Here is a 19,336-nt window from a genome sequence, read left to right on the forward strand (position 1 = left end):
TAAAATTTTAAACATTTTAAAAATTAAATATAGCTAGCAATTTGTAACAGTATTCTGTACTCTGAGACCTTGAAAACATAGGACATTTGCTAGTTAAACTTTACAAATGCTGCAGAAAAGTAAAGGATGTATTAAGATCCCTTCACACTTTGAAAAGCCAATTTCTTCAGCAGAACCCAGTAGTCTTTCCAGGTTTTATGGCATTTTACATAAGGACAGGAAGGAAAGCAAAGTGCTAATTCATTTCATTGAAGCCAACAAGAAGATTTAGATGGAAAGGACTAACCACATTTAACTTCTCTGCCAATTTGCATTTTTCCTACCTACAGTGTTACTGTACCCTAATGCAATTACCTGAGTGAAATTGACCAGAGGCACTGGAATTAACAGCTTTCTCCTTTAAAAAAAAAAAAAGTCAACAAGTGTTTAATGATCAATTGAGCTCAAATTTCTGGTTTTAACCTTTATCAGGAGAAAGGCTAGAACCTTGAGAAGATATGGAGGTCAGTTCAGTTCCATCTGAAGGAGCCAAATATAGCATGTGCCCCTTTAGGATCTGTCCTTTTACTTTGATGCTCTTTCGATGAATTCCTTTGCCCTCTGTCTCACAGAAATTGTATAAAGTCTATATACTCTTTTGATCAGTAGAAACACATATAGGTTTGACCTCTTTGTAGTCTGAACAGTCTGTTGCTATTTAGGGGAGGAGGTATTACCTAGTGGTTAAAGCAGGAAATCTGGAATCATACCAGCATTTCACATACAAGCCATTTCATCTTGGTTAGTTAACTGAGTTCCACATGTCTCCAGTTTTCCCACTGTTAAAAGAGGATAATGAAAGACCAAATTCACTAGGTTGAAGTGAGATTTTAGTCATGTGTGTGTGTAAAGAATGTTTCACAATAAAGAGCTCTGGAAAAATCAGCAAGAAGGATAACCCAATTTTTTTAATTATCCAAAGATTTAAACAGTTACTTTGTAAAAAAGAAGATACTGAGCAAGAAACAAAAGTATTCTGCATCATTACTCATCAAGAAAATGCTAATTAAAACGGCAGTGAGATACTGCTATACCCCGATAGTTGCTGAAATAAAAAAGACTAACCAAGAATTGACAGGGATGTAGAGAAACTAGAACTCTCGTTGCTGGTAGGAGAGTGAATTAATACAACCACTTTGGAAAAAGGTTCCCAGTGTCTATGCCTTCCCTCTGACTCATCAGCGCTGCTGCTAAATATATACAGATAGGGATATGCTGGGAATGGGAGCTTATGTTCAGAGATACAAACAAGAATGTTAATAACAGCTTTATTCAGAGTTGCCTAAAATTACAAATAACCCAAATATTTTCTAACAGAGTGGATAAAGCATAGTAGATCATGAAGTTCTGGCCACATTGAGGAAAAAACAAACTGCTCCAGGCTACAATGTGGGTGAATCTCAGATACAATGAGCAGTGCTTTAGCCAAACGCTTACTCTAGTAAACTTTTTAAAAAAGAAAGTGCCTGGGACTTCCCTGGTGGCTCAGTGGTAAAGAATCTGCCTGCCAATGCAGAAGACACGGGTTATAGCCCTGGTCTGGGAAGATCCCACGTGCCACAGAGCACAGGAGCTGAAACTACTGAGCCCACGTGCTACAGCTGTTGAAGCCCGCATGCCCTAGAGCCTGCGCTCTACCGTAAGAGAAGCCACCACAATGAGAAGCCCTCACACAGCAACTAGAAAGTACCCCCTGCTCCCCATAACCAGAAAAAGCCCAGGCAGCAACAAAGACCCAGCACAGCCAAAAAATAAATAAATAAAATAGAAAAAAAAAGTGCATGACACATACTAAGAGTTTAATGAATGTGGAGCCATCCTTCATAGTTTTCTTCAAAGGCTGTGCCTTTACTTTCATCAGAAACACTTTTGTCCATATTTTGTCCAAATTCTTAGAGTCCTTTTAAGATCTTTCAGGAACTTAGAATCATTGATATCAAGTCCTCCTTCTGTTGAGAATGAGACACTTCCTATGACCAGTTTTTTTTCCTTTCTCCTTCTACTCTTTTGACCCCCTTGTCATCATAGCTGCTGGCTTCCAGTTCTTTTGAGTAGCTGAGTTGTGCCTACCAAATTCCACTGTTATGGATCCAGTCAACAATCAACCACCCATAACTGATGACAGTAATTTTAGGCTTTTGCAAGATTTTGTCCTTTCACCTCTTGTACTGTTGCAGGAACAAAACTGCCTGATGAGAGTTAGCTTCTAAAAAATTGATCTGTAATGGATAGAAAGACAGGTTTTATAGAATGTCAACCAAAAATTGGTTTACATTATAAGCTTAACATATGTGAGTTAATTTGAATCAGTATTTTACTTGAAAAAGAACATTTGATTTTTAGGACATAGTAAGGCAATGGCAACCCACTCCAGTACTCTTGCCTGGAAAATCCCATGGACAGAGGAGCCTGAGAGGCTACAGTCCGAGGGGTCGCAAAGAGTTGGAGACGACTGAGCGACTTTGCTTTCACTTTTTAGTTTCCTGCATTAGAGAAGGAAATGGCAGCCCACTCCAGTGTTCTTGCCTGGAGAAGCCCAGGGACGGCAGAGCCTGGTTGGCTGCTGTCTATGGGATCGCACAGAGTCGGACACGACTAAAGCGACTTAGCAGCAGCAGCAGCAGCAACCTTAGAAAAATTCTATTTTATACAAATAACTGAAAATAGAAAACATTTTTTGTGATTTTTAAAACATTAGTTGTGTGTATAAATACTCCAAACCTCCTTTAATGTCTGCACAAGTAAGCTGAAACATGATTTACTATGATATCCGGCTGTAGTCAGCATTCATAGCTAAAGAATCTTTCATTTTGTTATTTACTGTCATACATTTGATAACAAAAACCCATGCAAGGAACTGTGCTATCAGTGTTTTAAGAGCAAATAGTATTTGGAGCACAAACATTTCTTTGATGCTGCCCTGACATGCACAGTGTTTCCCAAAGAAAACATTTGGCCATTAGAAATTATTAGAGGTTAGCTTTGTAAAAATTATTTACTTAGAATTTCTCAGAAAAAAATATTACTTACGTTTTATCTAGTTTGTTCAGATGTGTTTATTTAGATTAGTAACTGCTTGGCTGTTCTTGTAATTATTTTACTTTAATTTTTGTGATAAGGCATGAGAATCATGGAGAAGGAAATGGCAGCCCACTCCAGTATTCTTGCCTGGGAAATCCCATGGACAGAGGAGACTGGTGGCTACAGTCCATAGGATCAGAAAGAGTCAGACATGACTCAGCAATTAAAAAGCAACAACAAAAAGAACAGGAGAGTCATAACATCTTTATATTTAAAACTGTGTAACTTTGATATTGTTTGCCACTGGATTCTCCTAGACATTTTAACTTTATGCATATGATTTAAATTAAGCGTAAATTAGATTTACCTCAGTAAAAGGTAGTTGCTATTACTGATGTTTTAATATACAAAGAAACTAAGATTTAGAGAGATTGAATAAAACACTTGAAGTCGTACGGTAAGTTGACTGTTAACTGTGAGGTTTTACTGTACCTCGCTGTTGCCTCAGTTTATCTCAAAACCTTCCTCACAGATCTGCCACTGCTCCGTGCTCTCCACCTCATAAGGTGCTCCATCACTTAGCTTTAGACATGTCAGACTTTCAGGTATCTGTGGGACATGCAGAACCCAAACATAAAGTCAAAATTTAGGATTTGACCCAGTATGATTTATGCATCTTCGAGTAGAAAGTGACTGACCTATGAGAGGGTTAGATTGCCCACATGGTGTGGAGTGGGGAAAATGATCAAAAGATTGAACCACTAAATCCCAGCATGTGAGGAATGGGAGGAAGAAAAGGAGTCCATGTCTCCTAGACAGAGAAGGACTCATGGAAAAAATTCTAGAAGATTCTAGCAGGGTATCAGCTACTAAGTGGTTCTGAAGAGGTGGTGTTTAAGAGAATCGATCATATGTAGCACAGAGGTCCAGGAAGGTAAAGACTGGGTCTGTTTATTATTGCGTGTGTCATTTAAGTGGCTTTTAGAGACTCTGGGTAAGAATAGTTTTGTTAGAGTTTTGGTAAACTAAAGCTGGATTATGACAAATGAGATGTCAGAAAGTAGAGACAAATGTGACATTCAGTTCTGTAGCCAGTGACTTCAGTTTATCCTAGCTCCATTGCAGGGGCCTAGTAGGCACATGTACCTACTACAGATCCAAGTCAGCTCTAAGTGTCATATACACACAGGATTTCGAAGACTTAGTGTGAAAAAGAAATTATGTAAAACATGCCATGTTCATATTTATTATATGTTGAAATGATAATGTTTTCAATATATTAGAGCAATTAACATGTAGGAATAAAAATAATTTTACATGTTGCTTTTTACATTTTTTTAAAATGCAGCTTCTAGAACATTTAAAATTATATGTGTGGTTACATTCATGGCTCACATTATATTTCTATTGAACAGGACTAGTATGCCCTGTTCTTTTAAGAGAAGATCCTTTAAAAAGAAAAGATAGCAAGTAAATAGTTTCTATAGATGCAAGGTTAAATGGAAGGACTTTTTAATTTGTCTGTGCCTGAACCACCCCCTCACCCCAGGAAAGGGAGAGGTTGAAGGGAAGGTAAGAGAGTGTGAGCAGTGGAACATGATTTCCCAGTAGGTGAGGCTCAGAAGTGGAGGAATGGGATCGTCTCTTCTGACATGAGGAGTTGAGAACAGATCTGCTGCTAAGTTGCTTCAGTCGTGTCTGACTCTGTGCAACCCCATAGATGGCAGCCTACCAGGCTCCACCGTCCCTGGGATTCTCAAGGCAAGAACACTGGAGTGGGTTGCCATTGCCTTCTCCAATGCATGAAAGTGAAAAGTGAAAGTGAAGTCGCTCAGTCGTGTCCAACTCTTTGCGACACCATGGATTGCAGCCTACCAGGCTCCTCCATCCATGGGATTTTCCAGGCAAGAGAACAGATCTAAATTTAGATAAATATTTAGGTGGGGATAGAGACAGGCAAGTTGAGAGCATCTCGAGTACAAAAGGTGTTCAGGTTTAATAGCTCACATAGATTGAATCTAGGAGAAAATGATGTGACCTGCAACATTTTTTGACTAAATTAGGATTTTTGTGTATTTGGGATTATATCTTTTCTTTCCTTCTTTTTTTTTTTTGGTCATAAGGAGCTTTTTTTTAAGATAATTCATAATGAAGACTTACACCTGATCTAAAAATAAAGTGCTATTCTTGACACAATTTATGTTATTTACAGGAGAGTTTGATACTGTGCAAAGCCCCTCCACACCCATCAAAGATCTTGATGAGAGAACCTGCAGGAGTTCTGGCTCAAAGTCCAGAGGAAGAGGCCGGAAAAATAATCCCTCCCCGCCTCCTGACAGTGACCTGGAGGTATGCTGACTTATCTTTAAGAGATGTAATAGACGTTTTATTCTGTTGGATATGTTCTATACTTTATAGTTTCATGAAGTTTCAAACTTAAAAGAAAAGGACGTATAATGAAATGAGTGGACCTACATGGAAGCTGGCATTTCACAGCTCTAAAATTGGAGATATCATCCATTATAATACAAAATTGAAGACAGTAACTTAAAAATGATGCTTTACAAATTCCAGGCTGGAGATAGTTGGATCTTTTTTTTTTTTTTTTTTGACTCAAGAAAAAATATTTATTAATTATTCTTATATTTTGACTTGTTCTGTAGATTCTTTTTTTCCCCTCTGTTGTCTATTTTATTGGCACTATGAAATTTAATTAAGCTTTTGAGCTTTTTTTTCTTTTCTCACTCACATTTTTTATTGTTATAAACTTCTGTCTCTACATTGGGCTTTTGCAATTTTGTGGATTTTTTTTTCTCCTTTTTTAATTTTTTTTTTTTAATTTTAAAATCTTTAATTCTTACATGTGTTCCCAAACAGGAACCCCCCTCCCACCTCCCTCCCCATAACATCTCTGTGGGTCATCCCCATGCACCAGCCTCAAGCATGCTGTATCCTGCGTCAGACATAGACTGGCGATTCAATTCTTACATGATAGTATACATGATAGAATGCCATTCTCCCAAATCATCCCACCCTCTCCCTCTCCCTCTGAGTCCAAAAGTCCGTTATACACAACTGTGTCTTTTTTCCTGTCTTGCATACAGGGTTGTCATTGCCATCTTTCTAAATTCCATATATATGTGTTAGCATACTGTATTGGTGTTTTTCTTTCTGGCTTACTTCACTCTGTATAATCGGCTCCAGTTTCATCCATCTCATCAGAACTGATTCAAATGAATTCTTTTTAACGGCTGAGTAATACTCCATTGTGTATATGTACCACAGCTTGCTTATCCATTCATCTGCTGATGGACATCAAGGTTGTTTCCATGTCCTGGCTATTATAAACAGTGCTGCGATGAACATTGGGGTACATGTGTCTCTTTCAATTCTGGTTTCCTTGGTGTGTATGCCCAGCAGTGGGATTGCTGGGTCATAAGGTAGTTCTATTTGCAATTTTTTAAGGAATCTCCACACTGTTCTCCATAGTGGTTGTACTAGTTTGCATTCCCACCAACAGTGTAGGAGGGTTCCCTTTTCTCCACACCCTCTCCAGCATTTATTGCTTGCAGATTTTTGGATCGCAGCCATTCTGACTGGTGTGAAGTGGTACCTCATTGTGGTTTTGATTTGCATTTCTCTAATAATGAGTGATGTTGAGCATCTTTTCATGTGTTTGTTAGCCATCCGTATGTCTTCTTTTGATACAAAAGGCACAAATAGAAAATTATTATTTAAAAATACAGCCATTGTACAATAAGAAACGCTCATTTGGGAGTAGTAGGGTAATGAAAGGTGTTCATATAGGTCAGTAAATTTTAAAAGGTAAAATTAATCTGTATGGAAAGGAAAGGTGGTCATCGGATAATGAGAAAAATTCTAATCATTTGATATATACGGTAAAATGTTTATATCTGTGACATTTTTTCAAGTTGGGATGGATCTCTTGAAATATATTCATATTAAGCAGGCTGACTTTTATTACAAAACATCAGAAGAAACTGTTCTTAACTATAATGTGCTACTTCTTATATAACTGAGTATTTTAATTATGAAAAAAAAGTTTAATCTTCAGATTTAGTAAGGTCAAGGAATAATCATTGTACCACTTTCTAAGACATCACTTCCTTGATGTTTTCAACTAAAAAAGATGCACAACTTGAAAGTTGTGAGTTAAGTTTTATTTGGGGCAAAATGAGGACTGCTGCCCCAGAGGCAGCATGTCAGAGAGCTCTGAGAGACTGCTCCTTAGCGGCAGTGGGGGAAGGTCAATATATAAGGTTTTGGTGAAGGGGGAGTTCAATACCATTAAGCACTCATTTTACAAAAGGTTTTTTGTTAGTCATAAGGATCTGATGTCACCATGAAGGGATTTAGTGCTTCTCTAGACATGCTCAAAATTCTCTAAGCCAAGCTTCAATAGTATGTGAACCGTGAACTTTCAGATGTTGAAGCTGGATTTAGAAAAGACAGAGGAACCAGAGATCAAATTGCCAACATCCATTGGATCATCGAAAAAGCAAGAGAGTTCCAGAAAAACATCTCCTTCTGCTTTATTGACGATGCCAAAGCCTTTGACTGTGTGGACCACAACAAGAGATGGAAATACCAGACCACCGGACCTGCCTCCTGAGAAATCTGTATGCAGGGCAAGAAGCAACAGTTAGAACTGGACAAGGAACAACAACTGGTTCCAAACTGGGAAAGGAGTACATCAAGGCTGCATATTGTCACCCTGCTTATTTAACTTATATGCAGAGTACATCATGAGAAACGCTGGGCTGGAAGAAGCACAAGCTGGGATCAAGATTGCCAGGAGAAATATCAATAACCTCAGATATGCCAATGACAACACCCTTATGGCTGAAAGTGAAGAAGAACTAAAGAGCCTCTTAATGAAAGTTAAAGAGGAGAATGAAAAAGTTGGCTTAAAACTCAACATTCAGAAAACTAAGATCATGGCATCTGGTCCCACCACTTCATGGCAAATAGATGTGGTAACAGTGGAAACAGTGTTAGACTTTATTTTTGGGGGCTCCAAAATCACTGCAGATGGTGATTGCAGCCATGAAATTAAAAGATGCTTACTCCTTGGAAGGAAAGTGATGACCAACCTAGATAGCATATTGAAAAGCAGAGACATTACTTTGCCAACAAAGATCTGTCTAGTCAAGGCTATGGTTTTTCCATTGGTCATGTATGGATGTGAGAGTTGGACTGTGAAGAAAGCTGAGTACTGAAGAATTGATGCTTTTGAACTGTGGTATTGGAGAAGACTCTTGAGAGTCCCTTGGACTGCAAGGAGATCCAACCAGTCCATTCGAAAGGAAATTGGTCCTGGGTGTTCTTTGGAAGGACTGATGCTAAAGCTGAAACTCATCCTTTGGCCACCTGATGCAAAGAACTGACTCTTTGGAAAAGACCCTGACACTGGGAAAGATCGAAGGTGTGAGTAAAAGGGGATGACAGAGGACAAGATGGTTGGATGGCATCACTGACTCGATGGACATGAGTTTGAATAAACTCCGGGAGTTGGTGATGGACAGGGAGGCCTGGCGTGCTGCAGTCCATGGGGTTGCAGAGAGTCAGACATGACTGAGCGACTGAACTGAACTGAACTGAACTGAACATGAGGAGATACAAAGATTGAGGCCATAAAATCTGTTCCTAAAAATATTCAACTATCTAAAAACCTGTGTCACCAGATTCCCTGGAGCACAGGGTGCCTCATTCCACCTGAACTCTCTCAGAGGTTGTTGAAGGTCAACAGCTTATAGCAGCCTGGGGTTCAGTCTCTGTAGAGGCAGATGGCAAATGCTTTTGTTGTCCAGTCGTTGGCAGTGCTCTTGGTAAGTGCCAGTTTTTGGTTGACAATGTGAACAACAACAGTAGCAGATTAAAATGCCTTCAGGAAGGTAGAAGGTGATATAAATGAGTGGGCTGGGCTAGGGAGCCTGCAGATATTGAAGAAGAGGAAGCACTGGCCAGTCTCAAGGGACTCCTGCATCACTGCCCCATGGAAGGTCAGCCAGCATTGCTACAGATCAGAAGTTTGTCCACTGCAGTCAGAACCCTGAACTTTGTGAGAAGTCTAATCTCAAAATGTTGATCAATTATTTGAAATCTTTCAAAACAGTGTGCAGGCCAAACAACATATCTTATCACCTAATGTGACCCAAAGGTCCACACTTTACAATTTGTATTTAGGGATTGCTCATTGATTCTTTTAAATATTTTTAAAATTTTAATTCTTAAAGTAAAATAGTGTATATTGTTTGATGCTGTTTTCATAAATGTATATTTGCAATACTGAAAAAAGAGGTACCTAAATGCAGTGATGGTAGATACTACCTAAATATAGTAAGCTAAAAGATGATTTCCATTTTGCTTTTCCTTCTGAGTGCCTGATTCTTTTTTTAAAACAATAAAACATGATTATTACTTTTTTGATCAGAAAAAAATTAATTCTTTGCATGAATTGCTAAACTTCATCATCTAAAATTTTGTAAAAGCACACTTTTATCATAAAATCCAAATGTGTCTTCTTGGAAATTAAGTGCAAGTAAATATTTGGATGAATTCTTTCAAATTAGGACATCTGAATTAAGCTTATTATATCTGTTTGTCTCTCTTCCTTCTCGGTTTTACAGGAAATAAATCTGGCAAATTTGGGGAAAAAAAATAATAGAGTAGCATTTGTTGTTCAGCCACTAAGTTGTGTCCAAGTCTTTGTGACCCCATGAACTGCAGCACGCCAGGCTTCCCTGTCCTTCATTATCTGCCAGAGTTTGCTCACTCATGTGCATTGAGACAGTGATACCAACCAACCATCTCATCCTCTGTTGGCCCCTTCTTCTCCTGCCCTGTCTTTCACATCATCAAGGTCTTTTCCAATGAGTCAGCTCTTTACATCATGTGGCCAAAGTATTGGAGCTTCAGCTTCAACATCAGTCCTTCCGATGAATATTCAAGGTTGATTTCTTTGCTGTCCAAGGGACTCAGTTTTCTATACGGTAGTGTCAAGATGATAGCCAACAATAAAGCAAAATGCTTTCTGCCTATATAGAGATTTGTCTTTCCTTAGAACTTGATGGTTCTCTGATATTTATCTTTTTCTCCAGCGTGTGTTTGTCTGGGACTTGGATGAAACCATCATTGTTTTCCACTCACTGCTCACAGGATCTTATGCCCAGAAGTATGGCAAGGTAAGGATTCAAGAAACTTTATCCCAAGACACCTTGTTAGAATTTTATTTTGAATAAATTTAAAAGCCATTTAAAAATGCATTGAAGTGTTTTTATTGCAGCCTATCAAATCTGCTCTTAATTATTTATTTCTAGTAGCTCATTGTTATTCAGCATGAACTAAAAAATTTTATAAAACATAATTTAAAATTGTATTCTTTTTTCCTTCTTCATTATAACTTTGAGTTTTCTACATAAGAAACAATGCTTCTTATTCCACCATAGTTATTTTAGAAAATGTTTTTATAAATTGAAATGGACTTTAAACATTATGAAATGTATATTATCTTCTAATACAGGAACTTTAAGAAATTGTTTGAATTAGCTTGTTGCACCAAATGTTGCTATGAAATGGCATTTGAAATAAGAAGTAATCTTTTGTCTGTCATGTCCTTTGGATTTATGAATATAATTATTTTTTGGTAACTTTGAGGAAGCATATTGTAGTGACTGAGGGCAATATGCCTTCACACACAAATATTGAGACAGATGGTCTCATTACTTTCCTTTGTCTTTTGCCATTATTTTTATAGTTCACTTGCTTCTTATACCAGTGTTGTTTTATAGGCATGTGAGGTTGTTTCAAAGACTGATGCACCTGCAACAGACTTTTCAGCTGGAAACGCCATTTGAGTCTTTAATTCTGTAGGACTCATAGTCTAATAAGAGTCAGTTCACAGCATGGTCTGCCTTTGATCACTGTAGTCAAAGTTGTAGCTGACCGGTCCCTTTTCATATGATGCAGAAGTGTCCCCTTAAATCTTTACAGTGTCACACTGTTTTACAGGGTCTCATGTCAGCTCAACATGCAGTGTTTAACAACTTTGTTAAGCTTTGTAGTTTTGTCTTGTTGTTGTTGTTGTTGTTGTTGTTGTTGAGTCACTCAGTCATGTTCAACTCTTTGTGACCCCATGGACTGCTTTATGCCAGGCTTCCCTGTCCATCACCATCTCCTGGGGCTTGCTCAAACTCATGTCCATTGAGTCTGTGATGCCAACTTCTAGCGATAAATTAATTTCATTAAAACATTACCTCCTAAATTGCATTCTTAGTGAATCTGCAGTGAATTATAGTATAGGTAATGAAAGTTGCCCTCACAGTCAGTCTCTCTGATCAGGAAGCTTCCATAAGCCTCTTATCCTTCTCCATCAGAGGGTAGACAGAATGAAAACCACAATCACAGAAAACTAATCGAACTGATCACATGGACCACAGCCTTGTCTAACTCAATGAAACTATGAGCCATGCCGTGTAGGGCCACTGAAGACAGACGGGTCCTAGTGGAGAGGTCTGATAAAACGTGGTCCACTGGAGAACGGGATGGCAAGCCACTTCAGTATTCTTGCCTTGAGAACCCCATGAACAGTATGAGAAGGCAAAATGATAGGATACTGAAAGAGGAACTCCCCAGGTCAGTAGGTGCCCAATATGCTACTGGAGATCAGTGGAGAACTAACTCCAGAAAGAATGAAAGGATGGAGCCAAAGCAAAAACAACATGCGTTGTGGATGTGACTGTTGATAGAAGCAAGGTCCAATGCTGTAAAGAGCAACATTGCACAGGAACCGGGAATGTTAGGTCCATGAATCAAGGTAAATTAGAAATGCTCAAACAGGAGATGGCAAGAGTGAACATCAACATTTTAGGAATCAGTGAACTAAAATGGACTGAAATGGGCAAATTTAATTCAGATGACCATTATATCTGCTACAGTGGGCAAGAATCTCTTAGAAGAAATTGAGTAGTTCTCATAGTCAACAAGAGTCTGAAATGCAGTTCTTGGGTGCTGGCTCAAAAATGACAGAATGATCTGTGTTCATTTCCAAGGCAAACCATTCAGTATCACAGTAATCCAATTCTATGCCCCAAGCAGTAAGGCTGAAAGCTGAAGTTGAACGGTTCTATGAAGACCTACAAGACCTTCTAGAACTAACATCCCCAAAAGATGTCCTTTTCATCATAGTGACTGGAGTGCAAAAGTAGGAAGTCAAGAAATACCTGGAGTAGCAGGCAAATTTGGCCTTGGAGTACGAAATGAAGCAGCGCAAAGGCTAACAGAATTTTGCCAAGAGAACACATTGTCATAGCAAACACCCTCTTCCAACAACACAAGAGAAGACTCTACACATGGACATCGGCAGATGGTCAGTACCGAAATCAAACTGATTATATTCTTTGCAGCCAAAGTTGGAGAAGCTCTATACAGTCAGCAGAAACAAGACCAGGAGCTGACTCTGGCTCAGATCATGAACTCCTTATTGCAAAATTCAAATCTTAAAGTGAAGAAGGAGGGAAAACCACTAGACCATTCAGGTATGACCTAAATCAAATCCCTTATGATTATACAGTTGAAGTGACAAATAGATTCAAGGGATTAGATCTGATAGAGTGCCTGAAGAACTATGGATGGAGGTTCGTGACATTGTACAAGAGGCATTGATCAAGACTGTCCCCAAGAAGAAGAAATGCAAAAGGCAAAATGGTGGTCTGAGGAGGCCTTACAAAGAGCTGAGAAAAGAAGAGAAGCAAAAGGCAAAGGAGAAAAGGAAAGATATACCCCTCTGAATGCAGAGTTCCAAAGAATAGCAAGGGAAGATAAGAAAGCCTTCCTCAGTGATCAGTGCAAAGAAATAGAGAAAAACAATAGAATGGGAAAGACTAGAGGTCTCTTCAAGAAAATTAAGGATACCAACAGAACATTTCATGCAAAGATGGGCACAAAAAGGACTGAAATGGTATGGACCTGACAGAAGCAGAAGATATTAAGAAGAACTGGCAAGAATACACAGAAGAACTCTACAAAAAAGATCATCATGACACACATAACCATGATGGTGTGATCACTCACCTAGAGCCAGGTATCCTGGAATGTGAAGTCAAGTGGGCCTCAGAAAGCATCACTACGAACAAAGCTAGTAGAGGTGATGGAATTCCAGTTAAGCTATTTCAAATTCTAAAAGATGATGCTGTTAAAGTGCTACACTCAGTATGCCAGCAAATTTGAAAAACTCAGCAGTGGCCACAAGACTGGAAAAGGTCAGATTTCATTCCAATCCCAAAGAAGGGCAATGCCAAAGAATGTTCAAACTACTGCACAATTGCATGCATCTCACAAGCTAGCAAAGATGCTCAAAATACTCCAAGCCAGGCTTCAACAGTACATGAACTGTGAAATTCCAGATGTTCAAGCTGGATTTAGAAAAGACGAGGAACCAGAGATCAAATTGCCAGAATCTATTGGTTCATAGAAAAAGCAAGAAAATTCCAGAAAAACATCTTCTGCTTTATTGATTACACCAAAGCCTTTGCCTGTGTAGATCACAACAAACTGGAAAATTCTTCAAGAGATGGGAATACCAGACCACCTGACCTGCCTTCTGAGAAGTCTGTATGCAGGTCAAGAAGCAACAGTTAGAACTGGACATGGAACAACAGACTGGTTCCAAATCTGGAAAGGAGTACGTCAAGTCTGCATATTGTCACCCTGCTTATTTAACTGATATGCAGAGTACATCATGCGAAATTCCAGGCTGGATGAAGTGCAAACTGGAATCACGATTGCCGGGAGAAATATCAATGACCTCAGATACGAGGATGACACCAACCTTATGACAGAAAGTGAAGAAGAACTAAAGAGCCTCTTAATGAAAATGAAAGAGGAGAGTGAAAAAGCTGACATCTGGTCCCTTCACTTCATGGCAGATAGATGGGGAAACAATGGAAACAGTGAGAGATTTTCTTTTGGGGGGGGGCTCCAAAATCACTGCAGATGGTGACTGCAGCTATGAAATTAAAAGACACTTGCTCTTTGGAAGAAAAGCTATGACCAACCTAAACAGCATATTAAAAAGCAAAGACATTGCTTTGCCAACAAAGGTCCATCTAGTCAAAGCTATGGTTTTTCCAGTAGTCACGTATGGATGTGAGAGTTGAACCATAAATAAAGCTGAGTGCCGAAGAATTGATGCTTTTGAACTGTGGTATTGGAGAAGACTCTTGAGAGTCCCTTGGACTGCAAGGGGATCCAGCCAGTCTATCCTAAAGGAAATCAGTCCTGAATATTCATTGGAAGGACTGATGCTAAAGCTGAAACTCCAATTCTTTGGCCACCTGATGCGAAGAACTGACTCATTTGAAAAGACCCTGATGCTGACAAAGATTGAAGGCTGGAGGAGAAGGGGACGACAGAGGGTTAGATGGTTGGATGGCATATCCAACTCAATGGACATGAGTTTGAGCAAGCTCTGGGAGTTGGTGATAGACAGGGAAGCCTGGCGTGCTGCAGTCCATGGGGTCCCAAACAGTTGGACATGACTGAGTGACTAAATTGAACTGAATGAAAGTTGCTAAACAGATGAAAGGTAACAATCTTGTATAATGACCATTTTGAAAAGGGAGTCTTGCACAGAGTTATCGTCGAGAATGAATGAACTTGTGGTTGCTGGGGGGAAAGGATAGGGGGAAAAGTTAGTTAGGGAGTGGAAGATGGCCAGTACACACTGATGTATTTAATGGATAACCTAGAAGGACCTACTGTATAGCACAGGGAACTCTGTTTATGTGGCAGCCAGGATGGGAGGGGAGTTTGGGGGGAAATGGATACATGGTATATGTATGCCTGAGTCCCCTTTGCTGTTTACTTCAAGCTATCACAGCATTGTTTGTTAATTGGCTATACCCCAATACAATAAAAAAAAATAACAGACTCTATATGCAAAACACAAAAGCAAAAGGAGTCTTAGCCCCTTTATCACAATCATTATTATCTTAATTCAGTGGTCTCCGGGATGGATGCTTACGCGTCACATACACACAAGGTGTTTCATTGAGATAAAGAGAAAACATATTGACATGTGTGTATGTATACACACACATTTATGCCCCACAATTTCTACTGTTGTCTGTTTCACAATGCAGGTACATTATAAATACATGTAAATGATTACAACTTTAAAAATGTATGTGATTTATAAATAAATTAACTATGTATGAATTTGGGGTACACACTCAAATTCTATTACTGATAGAACATATAGTGTAAAAAGTTTCCAGACAGCAATTGAAAGCATTTTCTTCTGCAATAATTTTAGCTTATGTGGAATATGCAGTAAATCCTGTTGAACTGATTGCAGTATTTATATGCCGTTTCATATTAGATAAATGTTTACAATTAACAGTCTAACTTGAACACACAAATTCAAATAAAGTTCCCTTCAAAATATTCACCATTAGAGGCTGTGCCTAAATATCTGTGTTGCTTCCATTGGGCCAAATCAGTGGTGGAACTCGTCTTTTGGAATTATCTTTAGATTTTTAAAATATTTCCTGATTTCAAACCTTTATCCTTTTGTGGTAATCATGATCTTTAGAAATAGGAGAATAATTTGAACCCAAAGCAATAAATAAAGAACACAGTTAAAATGTCTGTGTGTGTGTGTGTGTGTGTGTGTGTGTGTGTGTGTATGTATTTTTTTTTTCTTTTTGTCAAAAATCTTTTAAAGTTTTTACCATGCCAGAACTGAGCACAGACTTCCATTTGGGATAAGAAGGAGCTCCAATAAAGTAGCAAAAAAAGAACATCATTAAAAAAAAAAAAGAACATCAAATAATGAGGCCGCTTTTCTCGCATGACTCAGAAACTGACTCTAAGAGCAGTTCCAAAAGCAGCCTTCTCCTGCTTTCTTCAGCAGTGACATGTCACTGAAATAACCATCACCTCCCGGGATAGCCCCCTGGTCATACAGCATTCATTTCACAAACAAATTCCATTATTTTAAAGAATTATCAAAATGCGTTGTTCACATAGAAAGCAGAGACATTCTCTATGCCTAGAGGCTTAAAACAGCAGAGCTTGCAGAGTGGGCAGGGCAAAGTGATGGAGAAAAGGGCACCACTGTTTATTTAATACCCATGATATGCCAGGAGTTAAGCATCACAAACATTTTAAGGGATGGGTTGTTCTCCCCAGTCTGTACATGAGGAAGAACGCTCAGAGAGGGAATAAGATGTGTGCAAAGTCACAGACCTAGACAATGGCAGAGATGAGGCCTGGGGCCCTGGACGTTTGACCCTAACCCCATGTTGTTTCTGCTAATAGAATATCACATGGCATAGACAAGTAAGCTACCATGAACACAATATATAAGTGACATTTCCTGAAACAAGAATGGGCAATTAAGTATGTATAGGCAGTTGTGTGAGTTCTTTTTTAAGTTGGAATAATTCTAAATATCTTGTCTCAGATCACTGGGATCGTTTTCCATCAAAAGGAAAAACTGAAGAAATATTCAGTGAAATAGAACGTCCAGACAGATATGCTTACAGTGGTACAGAACAGCAAAAGGATCAGGGGCATGTTGGAAAGGTGTGGGAAGATAAGCCTACCTCTGTACCTGCCACATGGTAGCACCTGTGTTTGGTATTTCACAAACAGTAGGGATTGGGGCTAATGACAAGAGCCTTTGAGTTGGACAAACCTAACTTTGAAAGCCGAGTGCTGATGCTTACAGCTTTCTGATCTTGGGAAAATTAATTCTTCATTCTCAATTGCTGTAAAATGGGAATAATATTGTCTTATAGTGAATGAGAAAGAGATAACATGTTAACAGCTTAGCAGAACATTTGATGTGAATTGTTGCTCAAAAAATTGTAACTGTGATTAGTCATTTTTACAAATGTTATCCAACTTAATGCTCATAACCCACTCTGCTGTAATTTATTGTGAGCCAAGTTCTGTGGATGAGGAAACTGGGTTTTTAGGGTTTGAGAAAATCAACCAAGGTCACAGAAGGCTAAATGCTGGTACAAATATTGGAAACCAGGTCATTCTCGTAACACAGCTTTGTCCTTAATACTGTTCTCTGCTACAGGAAGGGGACCTGCTGTAGCTGACCATGTTGAATAATGGTTTACTCAGGGAAATTTGAAAAAATTAGAGTGAAAATGTTTTTAGGCTCAATATTTTCCAATCAAAATGAAAGTACCTTTATTGAGTTCCATGAAAAACAACTTAGATGACTTTGTTTATTGAATCATTGCTTATTTATTTTTAAAAGTAATTTGGTCATTGACATTTTTTCTTTTTTTTAATTTTTCTTTTTTTTTTTTTTTTACAGTAGGTTCTTGTTGGTTATCTATTTGAAATATAGCAATGTGTACATGTCAATCCCAAGTCCCCAGTCTATCTCCCCACCCTTCCCCTGCTGGCAGCGGGGGGGCATAAGTTGGTTCTCTAAGTCTGTGAATCTATTGCTGCTTTGTACATTAGTTCATTTGTATCATTTCTTTCTAGATTCCATACAGAAGTGGTATCAGATCATAATTATTGACATTTTTCTTAATATCAATAAGGAAATTGGTGTTGTAGTCTAGCTAGTAGGACATTAATATCTTGGCATATTAAGAAGTGGCTTAATAAGGAATGTTGTTTTATCAGACCCAACTTCTGAAGCTGGGGACCACATGCAGCCCAGGAGACATTTGAAGGGGACAGAGAGGACATTGGGTCATCTCAGCTCTACCACACACTAGAGCTGCAAGAACAGCTAGGTTCATCTAACAAATATTTACTTATCAACAAATATTTACTCAACAGAGGCACACATGCTTCCTGCTCTCATGGAGCTTCCAAGCAAGTGAAATTATTTCAGATTGTGGTAGCTGCTTTGAAGACAATAAAAACTAGGTCAGATAGAAATTGACAGGGGAAGGAAGGTGACTGGGGAGGTAACATTGATACTGAGACCTGAATTACAAGAAGGCGCTGCGTACAGATTAGGTGGGGAAGGAGCGTAGAGGGGCGAGTTCCAGGCAAAGGACACAGAAGGGCCCTGAGCCGGGAACAATCTCCCAGTGTTCCAGGAATATAAAGGAGCAGTGTGACTGGAAGGGTGTATACGAGGGGGAGAAACACAAGGATGAAAGCAGAGAGGCAGGCAGGGGGCCGCAGCAGCTCCCCCGTAAGGCGTTTGGGATTTATTTAGGTGCAGTGGAAGCTGTTGTAGGGTTTTAGATTGACTTGGGACCTGGTGGTTTAAGATCGACTGCTGTGTGGAGAAAAGAGTTCAGAGGAACTCGGGTGAACCCCAGGAGATGATTTTGAAGCCTGCTAACTTTAACTGGGCTTCTCGAACAAATGTGAGCCATAGTGAGCCTCAGAGTGTGTAAAACAGAAGTGGCTGGTCCCACCATCAGAGTTTCTGATCCTGTAGGTCTGAGGGGTGGGAGCCTGAGACTTTTCGTCTTTGGAATGAATTTCAATAAGGTTGCTGAAGGTCTTATTAAATGCTTTACTATCTCCTTGGCTTTCACCGCCACCCCACCCCCCGACCCTACGCGATGGAGACCGTGTCACCCAGCTCACAAGTGGTTTGGCCAACCAGCACCCACTACTCTTCCACCTGCTCTTAATCTCTGCACTCTTTTGGTCTGTTGTCTTTCCCCACCACCTATAAAAATAAAACCCATGGATCATTTAGGAATGCCATTTTTATTCATAAATTGCTCTGTATAACTAACTTTTATGTTTTAATTAAAAAAAAACTTTAGAAGAATCCTGCTTCAGTTTATAAATAAATAATATTATGCATTTTCCAAGGATCTCCCTAAGATGCGATCATTTTGGACTCTGTTCAGTTGTCAACAGAACTGTTCCTGGGTGTTTACCGTGATGGCAAATGAAGGATGTTGGTATTTGAGTTCTGCTGCCTGTGGAACTGACTGAGCACCAGTCGGCATGTATACCAACGCAGCTCTCAAATAAGAGTTTGTAAATTTTGCAGGACACAGACCAGGAATCATCCCTCATCTGTTAGAGTTTATGAAGATTATTCCCGTTCCCCGATTAAATACATATAGTATTTTACCCGAGAAGTTGTAGTAATTCTTCTTGGGAGGCGTGAAGGAAGCTAAATAAATCGTGCTTCAGGGATTTAGTCTGTTTTGGAGCATTAATACGTCATGTACTATGAGGCTATGATTCTCTGTAAAGTATTTCCACAGGAAGGAAGTAAAGCCCATAGCCCAAGTCAGGG

The 19,336-nt window shown here is 39.1% G+C and overlaps 1 protein-coding gene across 9 annotated transcripts in view; it reads left to right on the top strand.

The window, feature by feature from the left end:
- The window catches only part of EYA4 (EYA transcriptional coactivator and phosphatase 4), a 364,174-nt gene that overhangs the window by 313,500 nt on the left and 31,338 nt on the right, over positions 1-19,336 (top strand). For 8 of the 9 annotated variants that reach the window (XR_008199925.1, XM_052646010.1, XM_052646009.1 and 5 more), the window contains 2 exons: positions 5,273-5,409; positions 10,182-10,265. Coding sequence is in view for 8 of the 9 variants with exons in the window: in XM_052646010.1 (XP_052501970.1) it covers positions 5,273-5,409; positions 10,182-10,265 (221 nt within the window). In the remaining variant the exon portion in view is untranslated. The remainder of the gene's footprint in view (positions 1-5,272; positions 5,410-10,181; positions 10,266-19,336) is intronic. The other variant, XM_052646013.1, reaches the window with a different exon arrangement.

Source organism: Budorcas taxicolor, chromosome 9, assembly GCF_023091745.1.
Source record: "Budorcas taxicolor isolate Tak-1 chromosome 9, Takin1.1, whole genome shotgun sequence".
Classification (NCBI taxonomy): Eukaryota; Metazoa; Chordata; class Mammalia; order Artiodactyla; family Bovidae; genus Budorcas; species Budorcas taxicolor.